Source organism: Thalassophryne amazonica, chromosome 2 (genome assembly GCF_902500255.1).
Source record: "Thalassophryne amazonica chromosome 2, fThaAma1.1, whole genome shotgun sequence".
NCBI classification, from domain to species: Eukaryota; Metazoa; Chordata; class Actinopteri; order Batrachoidiformes; family Batrachoididae; genus Thalassophryne; species Thalassophryne amazonica.
The window spans coordinates 107,207,616-107,230,171 of NC_047104.1; the positions used below are offsets into that span (position 1 = coordinate 107,207,616).

The 22,556-nt window shown below is 40.7% G+C and overlaps 1 protein-coding gene across 5 annotated transcripts in view; it reads right to left on the reverse strand.

Moving 5' to 3' along the window:
- The window catches only part of caprin1a (cell cycle associated protein 1a), a 103,400-nt gene that overhangs the window by 21,533 nt on the left and 59,311 nt on the right, over positions 1 to 22,556 (reverse strand). For all 5 annotated transcript variants that reach the window (XM_034191310.1, XM_034191326.1, XM_034191302.1 and 2 more), the window contains 10 exons: positions 22,312 to 22,446; positions 14,136 to 14,198; positions 12,310 to 12,396; positions 9,371 to 9,612; positions 9,106 to 9,188; positions 8,825 to 8,980; positions 8,685 to 8,737; positions 5,583 to 5,666; positions 5,311 to 5,472; positions 1,477 to 1,585 (listed from right to left, as the gene is read on the reverse strand). In XM_034191310.1, the coding sequence (XP_034047201.1) occupies positions 1,477 to 1,585; positions 5,311 to 5,472; positions 5,583 to 5,666; positions 8,685 to 8,737; positions 8,825 to 8,980; positions 9,106 to 9,188; positions 9,371 to 9,612; positions 12,310 to 12,396; positions 14,136 to 14,198; positions 22,312 to 22,446 (1,174 nt within the window). The remainder of the gene's footprint in view (positions 1 to 1,476; positions 1,586 to 5,310; positions 5,473 to 5,582; positions 5,667 to 8,684; positions 8,738 to 8,824; positions 8,981 to 9,105; positions 9,189 to 9,370; positions 9,613 to 12,309; positions 12,397 to 14,135; positions 14,199 to 22,311; positions 22,447 to 22,556) is intronic.

The following is a 22,556-nucleotide window of genomic DNA, read 5'->3' on the forward strand; positions in this document are numbered from 1 at the left end:
CTGAGATAAGTGAGTATCTCTACAACGTCAACCATTTCATCACATATAGACACAGTTCTGATGGCTGAGTTCAGGAAGCCATTAAAAGCCTGACTCTTAGGTCTTGATTGAGGGATTGGAGTGTCTGAGTTTGAGATTGTCCTGGATCATCATTTCAAGTGCTGCAATCAGAGTATCCATTGATTCTGCAAAGATCACAGCAACGTCCGAGAAATCAAGGTCACCAACAAAAGCACCAAAGTCACTGGTTTCCGCAAGTCTACCCAAAACCCAGCCCAAACAAGCACTGAACAGTGTAGGAGTCAGAACACATCCCTGATAAACAACAGATTACATACATTGAGGAAAAACTGCATCTCTGCCACCACTCCACACAGCACTGACATATCTATAAATTTACATTATTTTCTAAATATTAAAGTGATGAATAAAAACAGTATGGAACTGTTTACCTTTATCATTGAAACAACTACTATATTACTTCTAACAAATGCAATAGGAGAAAATTTGACAATCATGTAGAATCTGCAACGTTACACTTGTTTGCTAAAGATGTCCATGTTAATGGATTATTATATTAATTACGTCTTTATGTACAAAGAATTAGAGTAAAATAAGAACAAAAGTATTGTTACTTATGGCATGAAACAAGTCCACAACAGATTCAGAGTCTGCAACGAGCAGCCAAAATCCTACCATAAGCACATCCTGTATATCTGTTAATTGTGATAACGTTTGTGTTCAGTAGATTGACAGGGTTATTGTACAGAAATGTATGAACTAAAGGTACAGTAAAGAATCTTGCTTTTGAAAGTGTTGTGTGCTATGTTTTGTGTAGAGTTTGCAACAGTCAAAATTTGTTTACAGTGGTCTCCAAAAAAAGTAACGTCACAAAATTGTATTTTCATGGGCCTTAGATATTAATGCATCCAAAGCTACCAAAACATTATTTGTTAGAACAAAAAGAAAAATTACCTTAGGTGTTTTAGCCGGAGTCTGGCATCATTAATATTGTTTAAAGGGGCATTTCATTGATTTAAAAAAAAAATGGGCTCATGAATAAAACAAACAAACAAAAAGAGTGAACTGTGATTTTTTAAAATTATTTATTAGTTTTCCTTATTATTACTTTATATGGAGATTGAGCAGGGGTGGTGGCTAAGTGGTTAATGCACTTGGTTTCAGTGTGGAAGGTACCCCGTTCAAATTCCATTAGTGCCACATTTCTCCATGTAAGGTGGAGTTGTGGAAGGGCATCCAGCATAAAACTTGTGCCAATTCAACATGCAGATCCACCTTGGATTTCCTGTGGTGACCCCAAGTGCAAACAAGGGAGCCGAAGGGGCTTACTTACTTTATATGGAGATTCTATTCAACTTACTTTGTTTAGAAATGTGTATAACTAAATTAATGGCCTCAACTGTATCAGGAAGGGGGCAAAAACATTAACTGCAGTCCAAATTAAGTATTGCTAACCTGAAGTGCAAGTCATCTGCTGCAGGTCAACAGTCTGCACTGGCTTCATTGGCTGAGCAGAAACAATAGCTGGGTCCAGAGCTTGTCCGTCAAACTCAAGTACGGAATCCTGGGGGAAGAAAATAAAAGTCAATTACGTCTAAATCATGACTTAGCCATGACAGCAGTCCAACAGCATAAAAGACGACAGCTTTGTGTCCACATAGCTTTTTTTTGGCCAGTTGCTCTAAATGATGCAATTAGAGACTAAAATGAGGAATGTCACCTGCATTATGAAAGTGCATCAGCTTCGACATTTTGGCCATGTGGCGTGTTTCTCTGTGCATGAGCCAAAATGCAGGTGCCTAAGTACTGAGAACCCCAGTAGTTGGAGAAGGCAAAGGAGACTTCAATGTTTCACCTGGCTGTGGCAGATAGATGGTTATTTTGAAGATGTAGGAATGGACTGGTTGTCTACCTTGGTGGTTGCCATCCAGGGCCCTAGTCAGTTTTGTGGTGTGGATGCGGCGCAGCATCAGCACTTGTTCCAAAACTTGACCTGTAGAGTGCACATCTCCACCAACACTAGTTTCCAATTGTACAAATTTTAACCTCAGAAAAAAAATTTCAAGGTCAAAGTCCTTTTAGAAGTGGCTTTTCATAAGCTAAAACACACTCAACAAATATATAAACGCAACACTTTTGTTTTTGCTCCCATTATTTATGAGCTGAACTCAAAGCTCTAAAACATTTTCTATATACACAAAAGACTTATTTCTCTCAGATATTGTTCACAAATCTGTGTTAGTGAGCACTTCTCCTTTGCTGAGATAATCCATACCACCTGACAGATTAGACAGCATAATTATTGCACAGGTATGCCTTAGGCTGGCCACAATAAAAGGCCACTCTAAAATGTGCAACTTTGCTTTATTGGGGGGAGGGGGTGGGTCAGAAAACCAGTCAGTATCTGGCGTGACCACTATTTGCCTCAAGCAGTGCAAGACATCTCCTTCGCATAGAGTTGATCAGCAGCCAAACGCCACCGAATGTGGCATTTGCCCACTATAATCAGTTACAATGACGAACTGTAGTCAGGTCGAGACTCCGATGAGGATGATGAGCGGGCAGATGAGCTTCCCTGAGATGGTTTCTGACAGTGTGCAGAAATTCTTTGGTTCTGCAAACCGATTGTTGCAGAAGCTGTCTGGGTGTCTGCCTTAGTCTTCCCAGTTGCTTAATTATACCCAATGTCACCAAATGGTGATTTGAATGTGGAAAGTGTTTGAGTAATAAATATAAATTCAATCAAATTTTATGTATATAGAGCTTTTAACTGAGACTGTCACACTGACGTGTTACAGAATCAATAAAAGTTGAAATTCAACCACAGCGCTATGCGCAGTCTCCTGTCTACAAGAGTGCTTTGCTTTCAAGAGCTATCCTGAGGTTGAAAAAGAACGTTTGAGAGAGAGAGAGAGAGAGAGTTCTAATGCATAAGGAAATAAGTTACAATACGTTTCGATAAGTGAGTAATTTTGAATACATTAGTTTTCAAATCATGATCCCAATGCTGACACCAATGCCCATCAAAATAAAAGTCAAACAACAAATCTCTTAACTCACTTGTAGATGCTGTTTGAAATTTGAAGTTGCCTTCATGGAGCTACAGATTGGAGTACTGCAGTACTTGCAGATGGTTCTGTGGTTTCCTGGTGTCTTTGTGGGAATTAGCTTACCAAAATGATCTTTTACAGGTGGCCTTTTAGGTCGATTATCCTTTACCATGTTGCCATTATCACAAACTTTGGAGCTTTTTTCTGGCAACTAGCTCTGACCATCAAATTTGTCAAAAGAGAGGTTTTCAAACAAATGTCCTGGAATGGCTTGGCAACCATTTTGAATACTTGGATAAAGTAAAGCATTCTGGGAAATAATTTACATTTCCACCATTTTCCAAAATGTGAAAGTTAGAAGACATCAAATGAAATTATATATTTTTTTATAGATGATGCTTTTATTCTTTATCATTGATGAGATACATTTGCTGTAATTAAAAAATAATGTGTACACGAAGTTCATAGTATTATCTGTATGAAATATGTAAAACAGTTATGTACAGAATATACTGTAAAGTATGATTATGGAATACTCCAAAAATAATCAATTGGAATTTCATGGACTTTCAATTCTACTTCCTTCAATTTGAATTGCAATTCTACTTCCTGTTTGGAACCTCAATTCCAATTCAATTCAAATTCATGGAATTGAGGGCAGCACAGTGGCTTAGCGGTTAGCACTGTTGCCTCACAGCAAGAAGGTCACGGGATCAATTTCCACCTGTGGTCTTTCTGTGTGGAGTTTAATGTTCTCACAGTTTTTGCAAGGGTTCCCTCCATGTGCTCCGGCTTCCTCCCACATCCAAAGACATGCAGGTAAGGTGGATTGGAAACTTTAAATTGAATGTGAATGTGTTTGTCTAAAGGTTTGGCCCTGCGACAGACTAGCATCCTGTCCAGGGTGTACCCCGCCTCATGGCCCTAAGACTGCTGGGATAGACTCCAGCCCTTGTGACCCTGAATGTAAGTGGTTGAAGATGAGTGAGTTAGTTGTTAGTTTGGAATTCTCAATTCAATTCATAATTTTGTGCAAACCTGATGCGAGTGGCCCTTGAAAAAGGGAAGAAAAAAAAAAAAACTGACATTTTTTTCATCACACTGGGGTTGCCACACCTAGTGGGGGGTCTTGAGGACCTACAATAATTTGCATCACGTTTTACGATAAGCAAAGCGTGCATCTTGGACCACGCGGTGCATTATGGGTACGCTAAATTTTTCGGCTACCAATCCACATTCAAAGACTGCGGAAAGCAGCGAGGAGCGCTATGATTTGGACCATTTCAACCGCTGGAAAGTTGACAACTTAAAGCGTTTTTGTAAGCTCCACGGATTGCCTGTTACAACCAGGACTGCGTACGGCAGTGGACAGAAACGGAAAGAAGAGCTGGCTGCCCTTGCGTATGCTGCATCATTACAGAAACTACCATTGGTGCCGACAAAGGAGGAAGAGAGAGCTGCTGTCGAAAATGACTACCAGTCCTTGTTGATAGTTGGAGACAAATTTCTGACCCCTTGAATGCAGTTAACGGATGGTTAGACAAAGTCCAGGGTCTGAAACTGTGGATACTGCAGAATATTTGCTAAGCAGGAATGAGAAATCGCTACTCCACCGGCTTCATAATGACTACAATGAAGGTGGGTCTCACATATAACCTCTTTGGTGTCACATTTGTTTTGATAAATTGACAGACATACAATGATATTCGACATTCCTCGCACTTAATTCAGACTTTTTTGACGAAAAACCAGACTCCGGTGGTTCAACAGGCTCCTTACTCTCCTGATATGACCCCTTGCGACTTCTGGCTGTTCCCCAAACTCAAGATGCCATTGAAAGGAACGAGATTTGAGAAAAGAGAGGACATTATAGCTGCAATGACAGCGGAGCTGAACTCCATTTCAAAAAAAGAATACTTTCCGGATGCATTTACACTGGGATAGGTCATTGTGATTGTTTTGTCAATGTAAATTCAATTAAGACATTTGTGGCTCATGACACATCAGCATATGACATGAGCTACCACACTGCACTTACACAAACACGGCCATTATTTTATATCAGATTGTCTTGTGAACCGTGCACCTGGATGAGTACTGGATTGTTTGACAGGAAAAGACACTCTTATTAGACTTTGGACCACAATATACGCAGATGCAACATCTACACCTATTATAAAAGCAGAGTGTTCACACAAGCAATGAACTAGATCCTACATTGCATCCTGGAACTTCTCACCTGCATAAAGTTGTACGTCCCCTGCATCTGAGCCATTAGGTCTTGCACAGCTTGCTTTCTGATCACCGGGTCGCTGGTAGGACAAGTAGTAACATGGTTTCCAGTAACAGTTGGTTCTGGAGCCAGCTGGGTAGGAGACTGCTGCTGGAGACAATTCATAACCTGTCCAGCATAGACACACATGATGAACACGCCACTAGATCTGAAGTACTACAGTGAAATACAAGTACTTGCTGGCATTAAGAATTGTGGTGAGACTGCAGACAGCATACCTGAGCATCCACTGTCCACTCCTCCACTGGGTCTTTGTCTGCACTGCTGTACGTGGTTTCTAGAAGGAACTGTCTGTTTACAAACTATAACAAAGAGATCATATACTGATAATGTACTACAACAAAACTGATGAGTTTTCAATTGTTAAAAAAAAAAAAAATTAAACCCCCACTGGTCATAAAGGTGGTTTTAAAAATACACACCATCAGTATGGGTGCAATTACACTTTCTTGTTATCATGTTAACTTCTCGGACAGGTTTGGAACTGAACATGATAGTTGAACATGTTCAGTATCAACTGGCTTTTTTAAAACCATAAAACAACATATTGTGCCTTCAAATTTCAAGAGTAGAACAGCCAATATTCCATCATCCATCCATTTTCTTCCGCTTCATCTGAGGTCAGGTCGTGGGGGCAGCAGCTCAAGCAAAGCCGCCCAGACCTTCCGATCCACACACACCTTCCCGAGCAACTCCGGGGGAACCCCGAGGTTGTTCCCAAGCCAGCTGCGAGACATAGTACCTCCAGCGTGTCCTGGGTCTTCCCCGGGGCCTCCTCCCGATGGGACGTGCCCGGAACAACTCTCCAGTGAGGTGTCCAGGGGCATCTGAAAAAGATGCCTGAGCCACCTCAGCGGGCTCCTTTCAATGTGGAGGAGCAGCGGCTCGACTCCGAGCTCCTCCCGAGTGACTGAGCTCCTCACCCTATCTCTAAGGGAGCACCCAGCCACCCTGCAGAGGAAACTCATCTTGGCCGCTTGTACTCACGATCTTGCTCTTTCGGTCATGAGCCAAATCTCATGACCACAGGTGATGGTCGGAACGTAGAATGATCAGTAAATCGAGAGCTTTGCCCCACTACTAAGCTCTCTCTTCACGACGGTCCGATACAGCGACCGCATTACTGCGGATGCTGCACGATCCGTCTGTCGATCTCACACTCCAACCGTCTCTCTCTCGTGAGCAACACCCCGAGATACTTAAACTCCTCCATTTGAGGCAAGGACACTCCATCGACCTGAAGAGGGCAAGGCACCTTTTTCCGGTCGAGAACCATGGCCTCGGATTTGGAGGTGCTGATTTTCATCCCGGACACTTCACACTCAGCTGCAAACCGCTCCAGTGCACGATGAAGATCCTGATTTGACGAAGCCAACAGAACCACATCGTCCGCAAACAGCAAAGACGAGATTCTGTGGTTCCCAAACCGGACCCCCTCTACACCGACTACGCCTAGAAATTCTGTCCATTCTGTCTGTAATGAACAGAACTGGTGACAAAGGGCAGCCCTGGCGGAGGCCGACGTGCACTGGAAACAGGCTTGACTTACTACCGGCAATGCGAACCAAGCTCCTGCTGCGATCGTACAGGGACCGGACAGCCCTTAACAAAGGACCCCGGACCCTGTACTCCTGGAGCACCCCCCCACAGGGCACCTCGAGGGACACGGTCGAACGCCTTCTCCAGATCCACAAAACACATGTGGACTGGTTGGGCGAACTCCCATGAACCCTCGATGGAGGGTGTAGAGCTGGTCCAGTGTGCCACGACCAGGATGAAAACCACACTGCTCCTCCTGAATCGGTCAAATTCTCCTCTCCAGTACTCTGGAATAGACCTTATTGGGGAGGCTGAGGAGTGTGATCCCCCTGTAGTTGGAACACACCCTCCGGTCCCCCTTCTTAAACAGAGGGACCACCACCCCGATCTACCAATCCAGAGGCACTGTCCCCAACCACCATGTGATGTTGCAGAGACGTGTCAACCAAGTCAGTCCCATAACTTCACAGTTATTGCTTTCACCACCTGTCTTTTGTTTTAGTCTATCTTCGTGTTGTTTTGGTGGTCAGTCCCTCCTGATAGAAGTTGTTAGTTGGCTTTGAGTAGGATGTTGTAGGCTAATCGGAAAGGGCAGATGGGGGTCACACACGCACACCACATTCACTCATGCACTACATACCTTCTGTCCTGCAAGAATAAATTGCATATATGTGTATTAATGTTTCTGCCAGTGTGGCATTTACCATTATTATATATGCAGATGGGGGCGGGGGTCAGTCCCACAACATCCAGAGACTTAAGGTACTCCGGACGGATTTCATCCACCCCAGGAGCCTTGCCACCGAGGAGCTTTCTGACCACCTCGGTGACTTCGGCCTGGGTAATGGATGAGTCCGCAGTCTCTGCTTCCTCCTCGGAAGACGTGATGATGGGACTGAGGAGATCCTCGAAGTATTCCTTCCACCGCACAACAACATCCCCAGTCAGGGTCAATAGCTCCCCACCTGCACTGTAGACAGTGTTGGTGGAGAGTTGCTTCCGCCTCCGGAGGTGTCGGACGGTTTGCCAGAATTTTTTCGAGGCCGACCGATAGTCCTCCGCCATGGCCTCCCCAAACTCCTCCCAGACCTGAGTTTTTGCACAGGATTGCTAAAAAAAAGCAGTTTGAACATAATAGTTTTGAGTTTGTAGCGTCAACAGCAGATGCTACTATTATTGTGAACACACCCTTTTCTACTTTTTTTTTTTTACTAACAGCCCAATTTCATAGCCTTAAGAGTGTGCATATCATGAATGCTTGGTCTTGTTGGATTTGTGTGACTCTACTGGTACCTTGTTTCCCATGTAAAAATAAGAAATATACTCAAAACCTGGATTAATCTTTTTAGTCACATAGCACTACTATTATTCTGAACACTACTGTAGGTGCACCAAGCTTGAAGCATCATATTTAACAAGACTTGAGGCTGTAATTGCTGCAAAACATGCATCGACAAAGTATTGAGCAAAGGGTGTGAATACTTTATACATGTGATTTCTTAGTTTTTTTTTTTTAATAAATTTGGAAAAAAAAAAAGAAAACTGGGGTGTTGCGAGTAGAATTTTGAGGGGAAAAATAAATTTACTCCATTTTGTAATAACAAAATGTGGAAAAAGTGAAGCACCGTGAATACTTTCCAGATGCACTGTGTCTAAGTGATCAAGCCAAAACTTAGCCAATTGAACTCCATGGTACAAATTTCTGGTGGGGGACCACTGGTGCACAAGTGTGCGTTCTTGTTTTTAATAGCGTATATCTCTAACTGTTAACACATTATCACCTCTGTAGTTTCCACTTTAACTGGCTCCGTGTAGGTATCAGCACCTGTTCCTTCTGAAAAAGAAAGCAAGGGAAACAAGATTTGTACTGGAATATTCATGATCTTCAACACAAATCTGATCATATTAACAAAATTGTTACCAAGTTCAGACGACTGCTGTCCACAGTCAGATTCAGCTATGACATTCTGCTCCTGCTGTTCCTCTTCCTGTGCACACGTGCCATTCTGATGGGTTTGTGCCCTGTCAAAGTAACCACTAAGTAGCACCTTGTCCAGAGTGTCCTTCAGTGACTTATCTGGAGTACAGATATTTTTACAAGTGAGTGGTTTCACAGTTTGTAGCAGGCATCAATATTACAAACCAAGAATTTCTACATTATTAGCACATGATTTCCCAGAGATCACATAAAAAAATACCTACATGTAGTTCCTGCTACAGCCTTGTCTCGCCCCTCCAGAAGGTCCCATAAGTGTAGTGAGGCCTCTTCACACTGGTCACTAAACCTGCAAATCACAAAGAGGGTAAATATACAATTTGGTAGCATATTGGTCATCTGTTTCTCCATCTTAATTCATGCAGGTGGTAAAGATGGTGATGAAGATCTACAGACATCTTTGAAATATATTTGTAACAATTAGCTAGAGCTGTGGAAAAAAAAAAAAAAAAAATCAGAAGAAGAACCTACCTCATACTGTAGTTCCTGTCAGGCCCCACCAATTTGTAAAACTCATCAAGGGATGTGAGGTCAGCATCAGTGAGTAAGGGAGAACCAGTGGCATCAGGCTGTTTCAAGTCCTGCCTGATGTTGTCATCTCCTAACTGGTCCAGTGCAAACCTCAGCTCCAGAAGCGTCTTTAGCCGCCGTTGTTCTAGCTCCTCCCGCTGCAGCTGTTCTCGTCTTGCAGTCTTCTTCACTGCTTTTTGAACCTAAACACAAAGAGCATGTGATGAGATATTCCATCAAAGACATAGTACAAGTTGGTTTTGACAAAAACCCTGAATCACAATTTTTAATGGGATAAATTAGTAGTCTGACAAGACAAACTATTGTCTTGTCAGACTACTAATTTAACCCATAATAGAGCTTTAAACAAGACTGACACACATGAAATGAAGATCGATAGAAATGTATGCAGTTGAGGTTTAGAGTTTCTATACATTCAGAACCACTAAGTGAATCAGTCCTATTTATCATTCTTTCTCACATGTAGTAAAATGTGATATGGAGGTAATATTTCAAAACAACTTTGCAACAATTTTACTTTTTTTTTTTTTTTTAAGTCGTATACAGGCCCGGTACTTATCCAGTACTTTACTAGATACCGGCTCGTGAAATACATTGGCGTCTGATGACCAACAGACAGGACACTAGTCCAGTACACACACAGGGCTTAATTTGAGGGGGAGCAAGCCGGAGCGCGCTCCGGAACCTCTGACGTTGGCTCCGCCAGCTATTTATACTGGATCCGGAACCTCTCTTGACTAACAAAATATATATATATAAAAAATTTAAAAAAAAATCACCGCAATTGCTCTCACTGCCAATCACACTGCTGCCCTCCTGTCTGCTGTGCGGAATTGCACCAAATCTGGCAACAGGTCCAGAGGCTACGCTCGCTGTTTTGATCCGGATGTTGACCGTACCCGCAGAGCTCCGTGGCCACCGAGAGAGGACTTGGATTCTTTGCGGGTCCCGCATCCGTACCTCCGGAGGCAGTGAGCGAAGGGAGAGCCGCGCATTGTGTTCTGCGTGTGTCTGTTTATAATCTTCTCGCACAGAAGAAAAAAAGAGAGTGTTTACACAAGAGAGAAAAGTGAGTAGTGAGTAGTGTGTAGTGAGGGGTTTTACAGCCTTAAAACATCTATAAGTGTAAAAAAAAAAAAAATAGCGCTACTTCGCGGATTTCCGCCACGTTCACACCGGGCGCGATCAGACGCTACAAATTCGTGGGGGTCACGTGGCAACGGACACGCCTCCTTTGCCCGGTGTGTCGCTCTGCTTGGGTGGACTTTCGCTGTGAAAATTCGCCCCGGTGCATCATCAAATAGGAGGAGCTTCCATTCCGCTCGGCGTCAAGTCATCATGACGGACCTTGATCACACGGAGCGAGTTGTTGTGAAAAGCTCCCAATACAGAGAGAATCATTATTTGCTGCAGGAGCTGCGTCTGGATGACGGCCGCTTTCAGCGGTCCTTCCGCCTCTGCGGGACCCAGTTTTAGGACCAACTGTCCCGTTCATGCGCGCACATGTAAGTAATAAAAAAAGAAACTCTGCTGCTTGCTGCAGCTCGCTCCTCCCCCAAAAAACTCTGTCATAATTGTGTTTAGAAACCAGTCACCATTTGTTTTATTATACATCTCTGTAGTTAATTAATAAAATATTATCCACACAGACGATTCGCTCGCGCGCACGTAGATAGAGAAAGAAGGAAACTCCGCGGATTGCTGAGGCTGCTCCTCGCTCTTTCCCAAAAAAAACTCTGTCATAATTGTCTTTACAAACCAGTCACCATTTGCTTTATTATACATCTGTGTAGTTAATAAGTAAAATAATCTCCATGGACCCTCGCGCACGCACGTAAAAAAGAAAAAGAAACTCCGCTCCCGCTGCTGCTGGGCTGCTGCTCGCTCCAAAAACTGTCATGATTGTCTTTAGAAACCAGTCACCATTTGCTTTATTATACATCTGTGTAGTTAATAAGTAAAATAATCTCCATGGATGATTCCCTCGCACGCACGTAAAAAAAAAAAAGAAAAAAGAAAAAGAAACTCCGCTCCCGCTGCTGTGGGGCTGCTGCTCGCTCCAAAAACTCTGTCATGATTGTGAAATAAAGGACAAAACAGACATAAGTCCTGCTCACAGGCTGCTACCAGAGACAGGACATGTTCACATCTTCAGTCAAACTCCAGACATCTCCACATCACTACATATTCAGTCCCTGATTGGTCATCGCGGCGCGACGAGATGAAAAAGTTCAGATTTTTAAACTTGGGGAGGAGGGCAACACGACGTGACGCAATATCGCGCCACAAACGCGCAAAACGCTCAAAATCGCTTCACTCGCATCGCGCTGCGCGGTTTGGCGCCAAAACGCGTCCTTACATGGCAACCTGTGGCTGCAGTCGCTCGCGTCGCACCCGGTGTGAACGCGGAGAACGTAACTCCCGTGATAAACGAGGGACCACTGAGGAATTTGTACTCTATCCGGATTTGGTGTGACTAGGCCTACAATACATGCCTAGTTTATTTTCGGTGTGGCGCACAGCGTTGTTCGCAAGCCCCCCCCCTTCTTTTTTTTTTTTTCTGCACTGGAGCCACCCATCCTCTGCGCTCCGGGACCTCCCACTTTACAAATTAAGCACTGTATATATACATACGTGTGTGTGTATAAACTAACTCCCATCCCACAGAGCAACAGGTGCATGTTCACGGCAAAACATTCTATTAACATTCAAATCTATTTTAAAAGGTAGAGAATCAATCTTGATAATATTACTTAAAGTATTATAACATTTAAATTAATGGTTTTAGTAGTTTCACAGTAAAGACCTACCACTGCCAAGTGAGTGAGAGGCTTTTATTGCTATGTAGTTTAATAGAACTATAATAACTCAGGACTTACTTCTTGGCCCAGTGCCAGGAAGCTCTTCTGCAATTCTCGAGCAAACTCAAGGTTGTTGACAATTTCCTGGTACTTGGACAAGGCCTCCTACAACACAAATGGAAAGTTCAAACGGAATATAGTGTAAAACTCCTGCCCAGTTCAACTTAAAAAATAAAAAATAATTCTGATACATCCATACATGAACAATTTCCACTTAAAGACAAATTACACAGACCAATATAAAGCCCAACGAGTCTGGATTTAATCAAAGCGGTCAACAGGAAACCAGTGCATCGAGAAACCAGCAAGGCTGATGGGGAGAAACAAAAACCAATGTGGGAGACAAACTTTGAGAGTTTTCAATTAGTATGTATTGAATTAATTTAATACTTGTTGATTTTGTGGTTATGTCGGAATATTCAATTTGTCCACAACAGGAAGTCAATGTTTGAGTCTGGGTCCTTCACACTCTGGCTACACTTCCATACACAGTGACAACAACAAAAAACAAACAAACACACAACAAAAAAAAAAAACTCCTGTGAAATTAAGCAGTTACAGCTTCTCAAATATAAAGACTCATTTAAATCATTTTCAGTAATATGAAAAGCTTTGGCATTTTGTTTGTTTTAAGATGAAGTAATCAAGAGACTGAGCATATCAGAGCAGACACCTATTAAGCTCTGATCATGTGTGCATCACAAGAGAAAGTCCCAATGAAGAAATATGAGTAGGTTTGCCAATAAGCAAGGATTTGGATGACAGCACAGAACCTGCATAAACAGCAACTTTTGTCTTATAGCAATACATAATAGAAGTACTTCATAAGCTACAGCAGTGGTCAAACATTTGTAAACCATTAGACTGTTATGCATCTTAATTTTGAAATAACACAAAATAAATAAGAAAATCATTCAGACTTCTTTATATTAAAATTTCTAAAATGATGTCTTTTAAACTGAGTGAAAACTAATCTCTACAACATTACATAAACAAAATATATAAATGTAAAACAATGGTATACATAAGTATATACACACTTAAACATAACTAAATCGCTTTTAGAGCAAAGTGTCTTTAGACAAGTGAACATGAACATTTCAATGTCAGTGAATATGCCTTGGACTTCATTTATATCACTATTTAAGAAGTACAAACATTATGGTACTGTATAGTAGATTTGTCTGGAGGAGGCGGTTCTCAAAAAGAGAGTGCTCATGCAAGGACACAAGTGAGGAAAGCCACCTAGATACCCTTGACTACTAGGAATAACAGGCTTCTGTAGCTACGATAGGAAAAATTGTGCATCATGCAAGGGGGAGGGAGTTGGGGGGTTTAATAAAGATATCCTTCCCCCACCCCTTGCCAAGTGGTGCTTCTGATCACGAGTATTCACTGCTGCCGGGCTGCAGATGCATGAGGCAATCTGATGAAGTATAACAAGTTGTGCCTGGCACTTCAGTATTTAGCAGTTATTTGTAACTGACATGGTAGATTGGGTTACTGCGGAAAAACCACTTAACTCATTGAGTACCAGCCATTTTCAAAGTTCAGAACATCCCAGTGCCAGGATTTCTTCAGCATTTGAGTGTTTTTTCAAGACCCATAGAAAACTGGGTTCTGTCCATGTCAACAACAAACATATCACAAGAAAAGAGAAGAAAAGAAATTGGCTCGATGACGCATCTTTGGCGCGGGGCGCTACTATCGGAAAAGACGCGTTTTAGAGTCAATGGCATCGAGTGAGTTAACTACACTGTGGCCAAAAGAGGATTAAACAAATAAATCGCAGTGATCCATTCCAAACAGTGAGTTTTGTGATCAGTTACACCCATAACACATACCAGCTGATCCTGGTTCAGCCGCTCTCCTTTATCCTTCCTTGACTGATAGTCGTCCAGCTTTACCTATGACAATTTAAAAAAAGGACAGTGAAATTTTGATAACACAAACAGAGCTTTAACTGAACTGCCTTCAATAGTGCATTTCCTTATAAGAAGACTTGCTCATAGCCCTTTATAATAATGTTTACCATTAACCCATTCATACGCAATACCACCATACATCACCGGGGTCCATGTGGAGAGGGTTTCTGACTTCCAATTTCTGGGGGTAAACGTAAGCGATGACCTGATCTGGGGACTGTGCACTGTGGAAGAAGGCCCAAGAAAAGAAGACTACTTTCTGAGGGTTCTCAGGAAGTACAACATCTCGGAGAAACCTCTGGTGTCCTACTGCACAGTAGAGAGCATCCTAACCTACTGTCTCTGTGCATGATTCTCTAGTTGCACAGAGGAAAGAGTGAGAGGCCGTCTCATTTGAAGTGCTGCACAACTCCTGTCGCCTCAAGGGTGCTGTAAGGATCCTTCGGGACCCCTCACACCCCGGACATGGACTGTTTGAATGTCTGCCTCTGGGCAGACGCTTCAGATCCATAAAATCAAAGACAGACTAAGAAATAGCTTCTCCCCATCAGCCCTTACATCACTAAATGTGCTGCTAAATAATGTACCACATGCAATACATCATTACCATGTGCAAGATGAGGATTATTTTCTGAATGTGCAATATTTTTCTGACAAATGTTCGACTGGATGACTGTATGACCATAAGATTGATGATAGTCTAGTTTTTTATTCCCATATACAGTGAGGAAAATAAGTATTTGAACACCCTGCAATTTTGCAAGTTCTCCCACTTAGAAATCATGGAGGGGTCTGAAATTTGCATCTTAGGTGTATGTCCACTGTGAGAGACATAATCTTAAAAAAAATCCACAAATCACAATGTATGATTTTTTTTAATAATTTATTTGTAAAGTGGTGATCCTCCCCCCATGTCTGCTTGTGAATGGCTGAGCCTTTTGGGGATGCTCCTTTAATACCCAATCATGACACTCACCTGTTTCCAATTAAAGTGTTCACCAGAGGAATGTTCCAAACAGGTATTCTTTGAGCATTCATCAACTTTCCCCAGTCTTTTGTTGCCCCTGCCCCAATGTGTGGCAGGCATCCATTTCAAAATGAGCAAATATTTGCACAAAAACAAAAAAGTCTATCAGTTTGAACATTAAATATCTTGCCTTTGTGGTGTATTCAACTGAATATAGGTTGAAGAGGATTTGCAATTATTGTATTCTTTTTATTTACATTTCACACAATGTCCCAATTTCATTGGAATTGGGGTTGTATACTGTTCCATTGTCTTACCGGATTTTAATTACTGTGTAGAGATCTGAGGCAATAACTACATGAGTTTGATGAAATCACTAACTACGCGTATTCTTCAAAAAAGGGCAATACGGGTCATTCATAACGTTGGCTATCAAGACCATACTCACTCAGTCTTAAAGTCAAAAATATAAAAAGTAACAGACATAGTAAAATTCCAAACAGCACAGATCTTGTATAATGCAAAAAATAACCTTTTACTGAAAACAAAACAAACAAAAAAAACAAACAAAGAAATTGCTCAGGGATCGAAAGGAGGGATATTAGTTAAGAAAGGAAAACAACTTTAAAATGAATAAAATCCATACAATTAAGAAAAAAATTCTGCATTGCATTATGTGGGGTGAGACTGTGGAACGGTGTGGGTGAGGAGTTAAAGCAGTGTCCAAACATTCAACAGTTTAAAACAAAATATAAAGAATGTGTTTTGACAGGATACAGGGATGAAGTGGATGTGTGAGAGTCGCTAGGTGTTCACAGGAAACCATTATTACTTATTTCTATATTTATGTTCACTGTTAGTTGGTTTTATCAGGTTTTTTGTCTTTTTCTAAAATTGCCTTGTAGCATTATTATTATTATTATCGCTGTTGCTGCTGTTATTATGATTATCATGACTGTTAACCGCAGTACTTTTAAGGAAGCAGGGAAGGGGTGGGATTCAATAAGTTTAGACTTCTTCCCACTCCTTTTTGAACAAACTTTATATTGTCTGTTTTACTTTTTATTATGTTATGATTAAAATACATATCGTTCCCTTTTTTAATTTATAACAAAAACTATCAACTGTTTCAGGAGACCATGACAGGTCAGTTTAATGTAAAAAGGTAAGTATTACTCACAGACATATGCTCTTTAAGGTTTAGCAGGGAAAAATTAAGAGAATGAGGAGTGTACCAATGTCTCAAAAACCCAGAGGGGGAATAGACACATTTATTCATTTGCTTAATTTTATAGTGTAAATGTATTGGCATTTTCAAAACCTAGGAAAACGAATATTTTCAAATTATGGTTGGTTGGTGCGCACCACGGCAGCGAGGAGCGAGTGTTGGAAGCTCGATTCAAGCGGAGCTTAGATTTTTTTTTTTTTTTGTGGCAGTTTCCCAAATAAAATCTATATTCGTTCCAACGGCGTAAGCTTTGCGTCGCTGTGCCTTGGTGCCTTCGACCTCAGCCTGTTCCTGACCACGTATTTTGCCTTGCCCTCATCTGTACCTTTACTACGCGGCCTGCCTTTCTGTGTACCGGACCCTGGACTGTCTCCCGAGGTGTCAGCGCAGTTCCACCGGCGCGGCTCCACCTGAAGCCCGAGGCGTCAGCGCAGTTCCACCGGCGCGGCTTTACCAAGGCCCGAGGCGCCAGCGCGGAGTTATCTGACCATGGGTCCGAAGAAGGCACTGACGGCGGAGGAGGGAGATGATATCAAGAAGTCCCTGGACTTTTTGTCTGAGGAAATCTCTGTGGTTAAAATGCAGCAGAAATCCATTATGGAGCTGGTGGAAGAAGTGAAGGCTCTCTGGATCCAGAATGCCGAGAAAGACCGGCGTCTGGTGTACCTGGAGAACCGTGATGCGGAGTTGGAACAGTACACAAGGATGAACGACGTTATTATTACAGGAATTCATATTAAACCTCGATCCTACGCACGGGCGGTGTCAGAAGACAGCGGAGGGGAGGCCAACGAGCAGGAGGCCAGCTCAGTGGAACAACAGGTGGCTGACTTCCTGCAATCTAAAGGTATTCAAATGGACTGTAATAACATTGAAGCGTGCCACCCCCTGCCCAGGAGAGAGGATGGAGACAAGCGAGCAGTTATAATGAGGTTTGTCAACAGAAAACATAAAATGGCATTGTTAAAACAGGGACGGAAACTCAAAGGAACAAACGTATTCATCAATGAACATCTGACCAAAAGAAACGCAGACATCGCCAGGAAAGCTCGTTTCTTAAAAAAGCAGGGAAAAATTCAACAGACATGGACATCCAACTGCAAAACATTTATCAAATTGAATGGAACACCAGAACAAGCGAAGGTTATGGTAATTAGGAACATCGAGGATCTGGACAAATATGACCAATAAGGTATGAGGACACAAACACATCACAACACCATGACACAGACCAGAGGAACCTATTCATCTACTACCTATTCATCTACATCTGGAGACAAGAAGGATATAACTCAAAGGATTGCTGATCATGGAAAAGTAGAACTGAGAACATTTAAATACACAGACCACAATGTACTGGACTTGGAGCACGATATAGACCCGGACAATAATTTCTTCTCAAATATCAATGACAGTTGTTGCTATTATACAGATGAACAGTTTAATTGGATCATTAGAACGGACAACAAATTATCAATAATCCATTTCAACAGCAGAAGTCTATATGCAAACTTTAACATTAAAGAATATTTAAGTCAGTTTAAAAAAATATTTAGCATAATTGCTATATCAGAAACATGGATCAATGAAGATAAAGGAATGGATTTTGAACTGGATGGATATGAATTTAATTGTGTAAACAGAAAGAATAAGAGTGGAGGAGGAGTGGCTGTGTATGTGGATAAGAACATGGATTATAAAATAGTAGACAATATGACAACTGTGATTGATAACTTATTAGAATGTATAACTATTGAAATATGTGAAGAAAAAAGCAAAAATGTATTAGTCAGCTGTATATATAGAGCACCAGGATCTTGTATTGAAACATTCACTGACTGTATGGGAAAAATGTTCTCAAAAACTAATCAAAAAACTGTGTTCATTTGTGGTGACTTAAATATTGATCTGCTCAATCCAAATAAGCATAAAATAACAGATGAATTTATCAGTATAATGTACAGTATGAGTTCATATCCAAAAATCACCAGGCCAAGCAGAATTGCATCCCATAGTGCTACCTTAATTGATAATATGTTCAGCAATGATATTGAGAATAACACTGTGAGTGGATTATTAATCAATGACATTAGTGATCATCTACCAGTTTTCATCGTTTATAATAGAAACCATCGGCGGAATCAGCCAGAGGAGAAAATAAAATACAGGCGAGTGCGGACAGAGGAAAACATGAACACACTAAAGAAGGATTTACAGGAGCAAAACTGGGAAAAGGTATATAGTGAAAGTGATGTTGATAGTGCATATGAAACTTTTTTACAAATATTTACATCATTATATGATAAAAATTGTCCAATTAAACAAGACTACAGAAAACAAAAAATCCAAGCTCAACCATGGATGACGAAAGGGTTACGAAATGCATGTAATAAAAAAAAAAATACACTGTATAGAGAATTCATAAAACTAAAGACTAAAGAGGCAGAAAATAGATATAAGAAATACAAAAATAGATTAACTAATATTATACGGGTATGTAGGAAGGAATATTATAGTAACATATTATATAATAACAAAAACAATATTAAAGGAATATGGGATATATTAAATAGCATTATCAAAAATGGTAATAAAAAACAGAGTTACCCTCAGTATTTCATTGATAATAATGTCAAGAAGGAAAATAAGGATGAGGTAGTCAACGGTTTTAATAATTTTTTTGTAAATATTGGACCAAGCTTGGCAGAAAAAAATCCCGATTCCCAACCTGAGGATTGGGATAATAATCTCATAGAAAGAAATCCCTGTTCAATGTTCCTCACAGCAGTGGATGGAAAAGAAATTATAGACATTGTGAATAATTGTAAATATAAAACATCTACCGATTTAAATGAAATTGATATGGTGGTGGTAAAACAGGTCATTGAATGGATTGTAGAACTATTAACATACATCTGTAACTTATCATTTCAAACCGGTAAATTTCCCAATCAAATGAAAATAGCTAAGGTTGTGCCGCTGTATAAGACTGGGGATAGACACCACTTCACAAATTATAGACCTGTTTCTTTGCTTCCACAATTTTCCAAATTATTAGAAAAGTTATTCAATAATAGATTAGACAAATTCATAAATAAACATAAATTACTTACTGATAGTCAATATGGATTCAGAGCACATAGTTCAACATCACTTGCATTAATAGAATCAGTTGAGGAGATTACAAACGCCATAGACCACAAATTACATTCAGTTGGAATATTTATAGACCTTAAAAAGGCTTTTGATACAATCAATCATGACATATTAATCAATAAACTTGAACAGTATGGGATTAGGGGGTTGGTGTTGCACTGGGTGAGAAGCTACTTAAGTAACAGAAAAAAAGTTTGTGAAGTTGGGGGAATATACATCATCATGCTTGGACAATGCTTGTGGCGTCCCACAGGGGTCAGTATTGGGTCCAAAACTGTTTCTAATTTATATAAATTATATTGTCAATGTTTCCAAAATATTAAAATTAGTATTATTTGCAGATGACACAAGCATTTTTTGTTCAGGGGGGGATTTGCAGGAGTTACTGAGGAGGATCAGTATAGAAATGGGAAAATTGAAAATATGGTTTGACAGAAACAAATTATCATTAAACTTAAGTAAAACAAAATACATGTTATTTGGCTATTGTAATACAGACATACAGGTTCAGTTACAAGTCGAGGGGGTAGATATTGAAAGGGTACATGAAAATAAGTTTCTGGGGGTGATAATAGATGATAAGATAAACTGGAAGACTCATATAAAACATATACAAAGTAAACTGTCAAGAAGCATTTCAGTTCTAAACAAAGCGAAACATATTCTGGACCACAACTCACTCCGCATTCTTTACTGCTCACTGGTTTTACCATATTTACAGTACTGTGCAGAGGTATGGGGTAATACTTATAAAGGTACAACACAATCACTATCAGTAATGCAGAAAAGAGCTATAAGAATTATTCATAATACTGGCTATAGAGATCATACAAATCCACTATTTTTACAATCCAAATTCTTAAAATTCACAGACTTGGTTCATTTTCAAACAGTACAAATTGTGTATAAAGCAATAAACAATTTACTTCCAGCAAATATTAAAAATATGTTTTTTAACAGATCAGGGGATTACAGTCTGAGGGGGAAATTTAATTTAAAGCATCAGTGGGCACGAACAACATTAAAAGGTTTCTGTATTTCTGTCTGTGAGGTGAGGATGTGGAATAGATTGGGAGTGGGGCTCAAGCAATGTCCAAGCATGAACCAGTTCAAACAGCGGTACAAAAATATGGTTTTTTCTAGGTATAGGGAGGAGGAAGGGTAATGAGGGTTAGGGTGTTTTTGTTTTTTGCTTCGGCTTGTAAATATATAGTATTTTGTATGTAAGTAGGTATGTGTAGGTGTATATTTATGTTTGTGTATATATATATGTGTATATTATATGTATATATATGTGTATGTATGTTGATGTGTGTATGTATATATGTATATATATACTCAACAAAAATATAAACGCAACACTTTTGGTTTTGCTCCCATTTTGTATGAGATGAACTCAAAGATCTAAAACTTTTTCCACATACACAATATCACCATTTCCCTCAAATATTGTTCACAAACCAGTCTAAATCTGTGATAGTGAGCACTTCTCCTTTGCTGAGATAATCCATCCCACCTCACAGGTGTGCCATATCAAGATGCTGATTAGACACCATGATTAGTGCACAGGTGTGCCTTAGACTGTCCACAATAAAAGGCCACTCTGAAAGGAGCAGTTTTATCACACAGCACAATGCCACAGATGTCGCAAGATTTGAGGGAGCGTGCAATTGGCATGCTGACAGCAGGAATGTCAACCAGAGCTGTTGCTCGTGTATTGAATGTTCATTTCTCTACCATAAGCCATCTCCAAAGGCGTTTCAGAGAATTTGGCAGTACATCCAACCAGCTTCACAACCGCAGACCACGTGTAACCACACCAGCCCAGGACCTCCACATCCAGCATGTTCACCTCCAAGATCGTCTGAGACCAGCCACTCGGACAGCTGCTGAAACAATCGGTTTGCATAACCAAAGAATTTCTGCACAAACTGTCAGAAACCGTCTCAGGGAAGCTCATCTGCATGCTCGTCGTCCTCATCGGGGTCTCGACCTGACTCCAGTTCGTCGTCGTAACCGACTTGAGTGGGCAAATGCTCACATTCGCTGGCGTTTGGCACGTTGGAGAGGTGTTCTCTTCACAGATGATGCGAAGGAGATGTGTTGCACTGCATGAGGCATATGGTGGTCACACCAGATACTGACTGGTATTCCCCCCGAGTAAAACAAAACTGCACCTTTCAGAGTGGCCTTTTATTGTGGGCAGTCTAAGGCACACCTGTGCACTAATCATGGTGTCTAATCAGCATCTTGATATGGCACACTTGTGAGGTGGGATGGATTATCTCAGCAAAGGAGAAGTGCTCACTATCACAGATTTAGACTGGTTTGTGAACAATATTTGAGGGAAATGGTGATATTGTGTACGTGGAAAAAGTTTTAGATCTTTGAGTTCATCTCATACAAAATGGGAGCAAAACCAAAAGTGTTGCGTTTATATTTTTGTTGAGTATATATATATTGATATCGGTTTAGGTGTGTAGGAATCTATGTGTATATGTGGCAAAGGGTATTACTGGTTGTGGGGAAGAAGGGGTAGGGATAAATAAGCTGATGCTTCACCCTACCCCTTTTCGGACATGTTGGGTACACAGTAGGAACTTTTTTGTTGTTGTCTTTACTGATCTATCTTGTAATTGTTGTTGTATCAAATGTTCGAAATAAACAGTTTTCATTCATTTTCATTCATGGTTTACCATAAGACAAGATGAAGATACACTTCATGCTAAATGAACTACACACACCTTTTTCTTTTCCATGTTGCGAACCTTCTTGTCAATTACTCCCAGAATCTGCTTCATGGCCTCAGATTGGCTCCCACTTCCCATGTCTGGAATGGCAGACTGCACCGCATTGTTGCCAAGTGCTGCAGAAGGCATCTGTTAATTCAAACATGTTACACAAAGCCACTGTTAATTTAAAAGGTTATGGTATGCCACCCAAGAAGGATAACAACATTAGGCTCAGTTTTGTTTTCTGTATAAACACA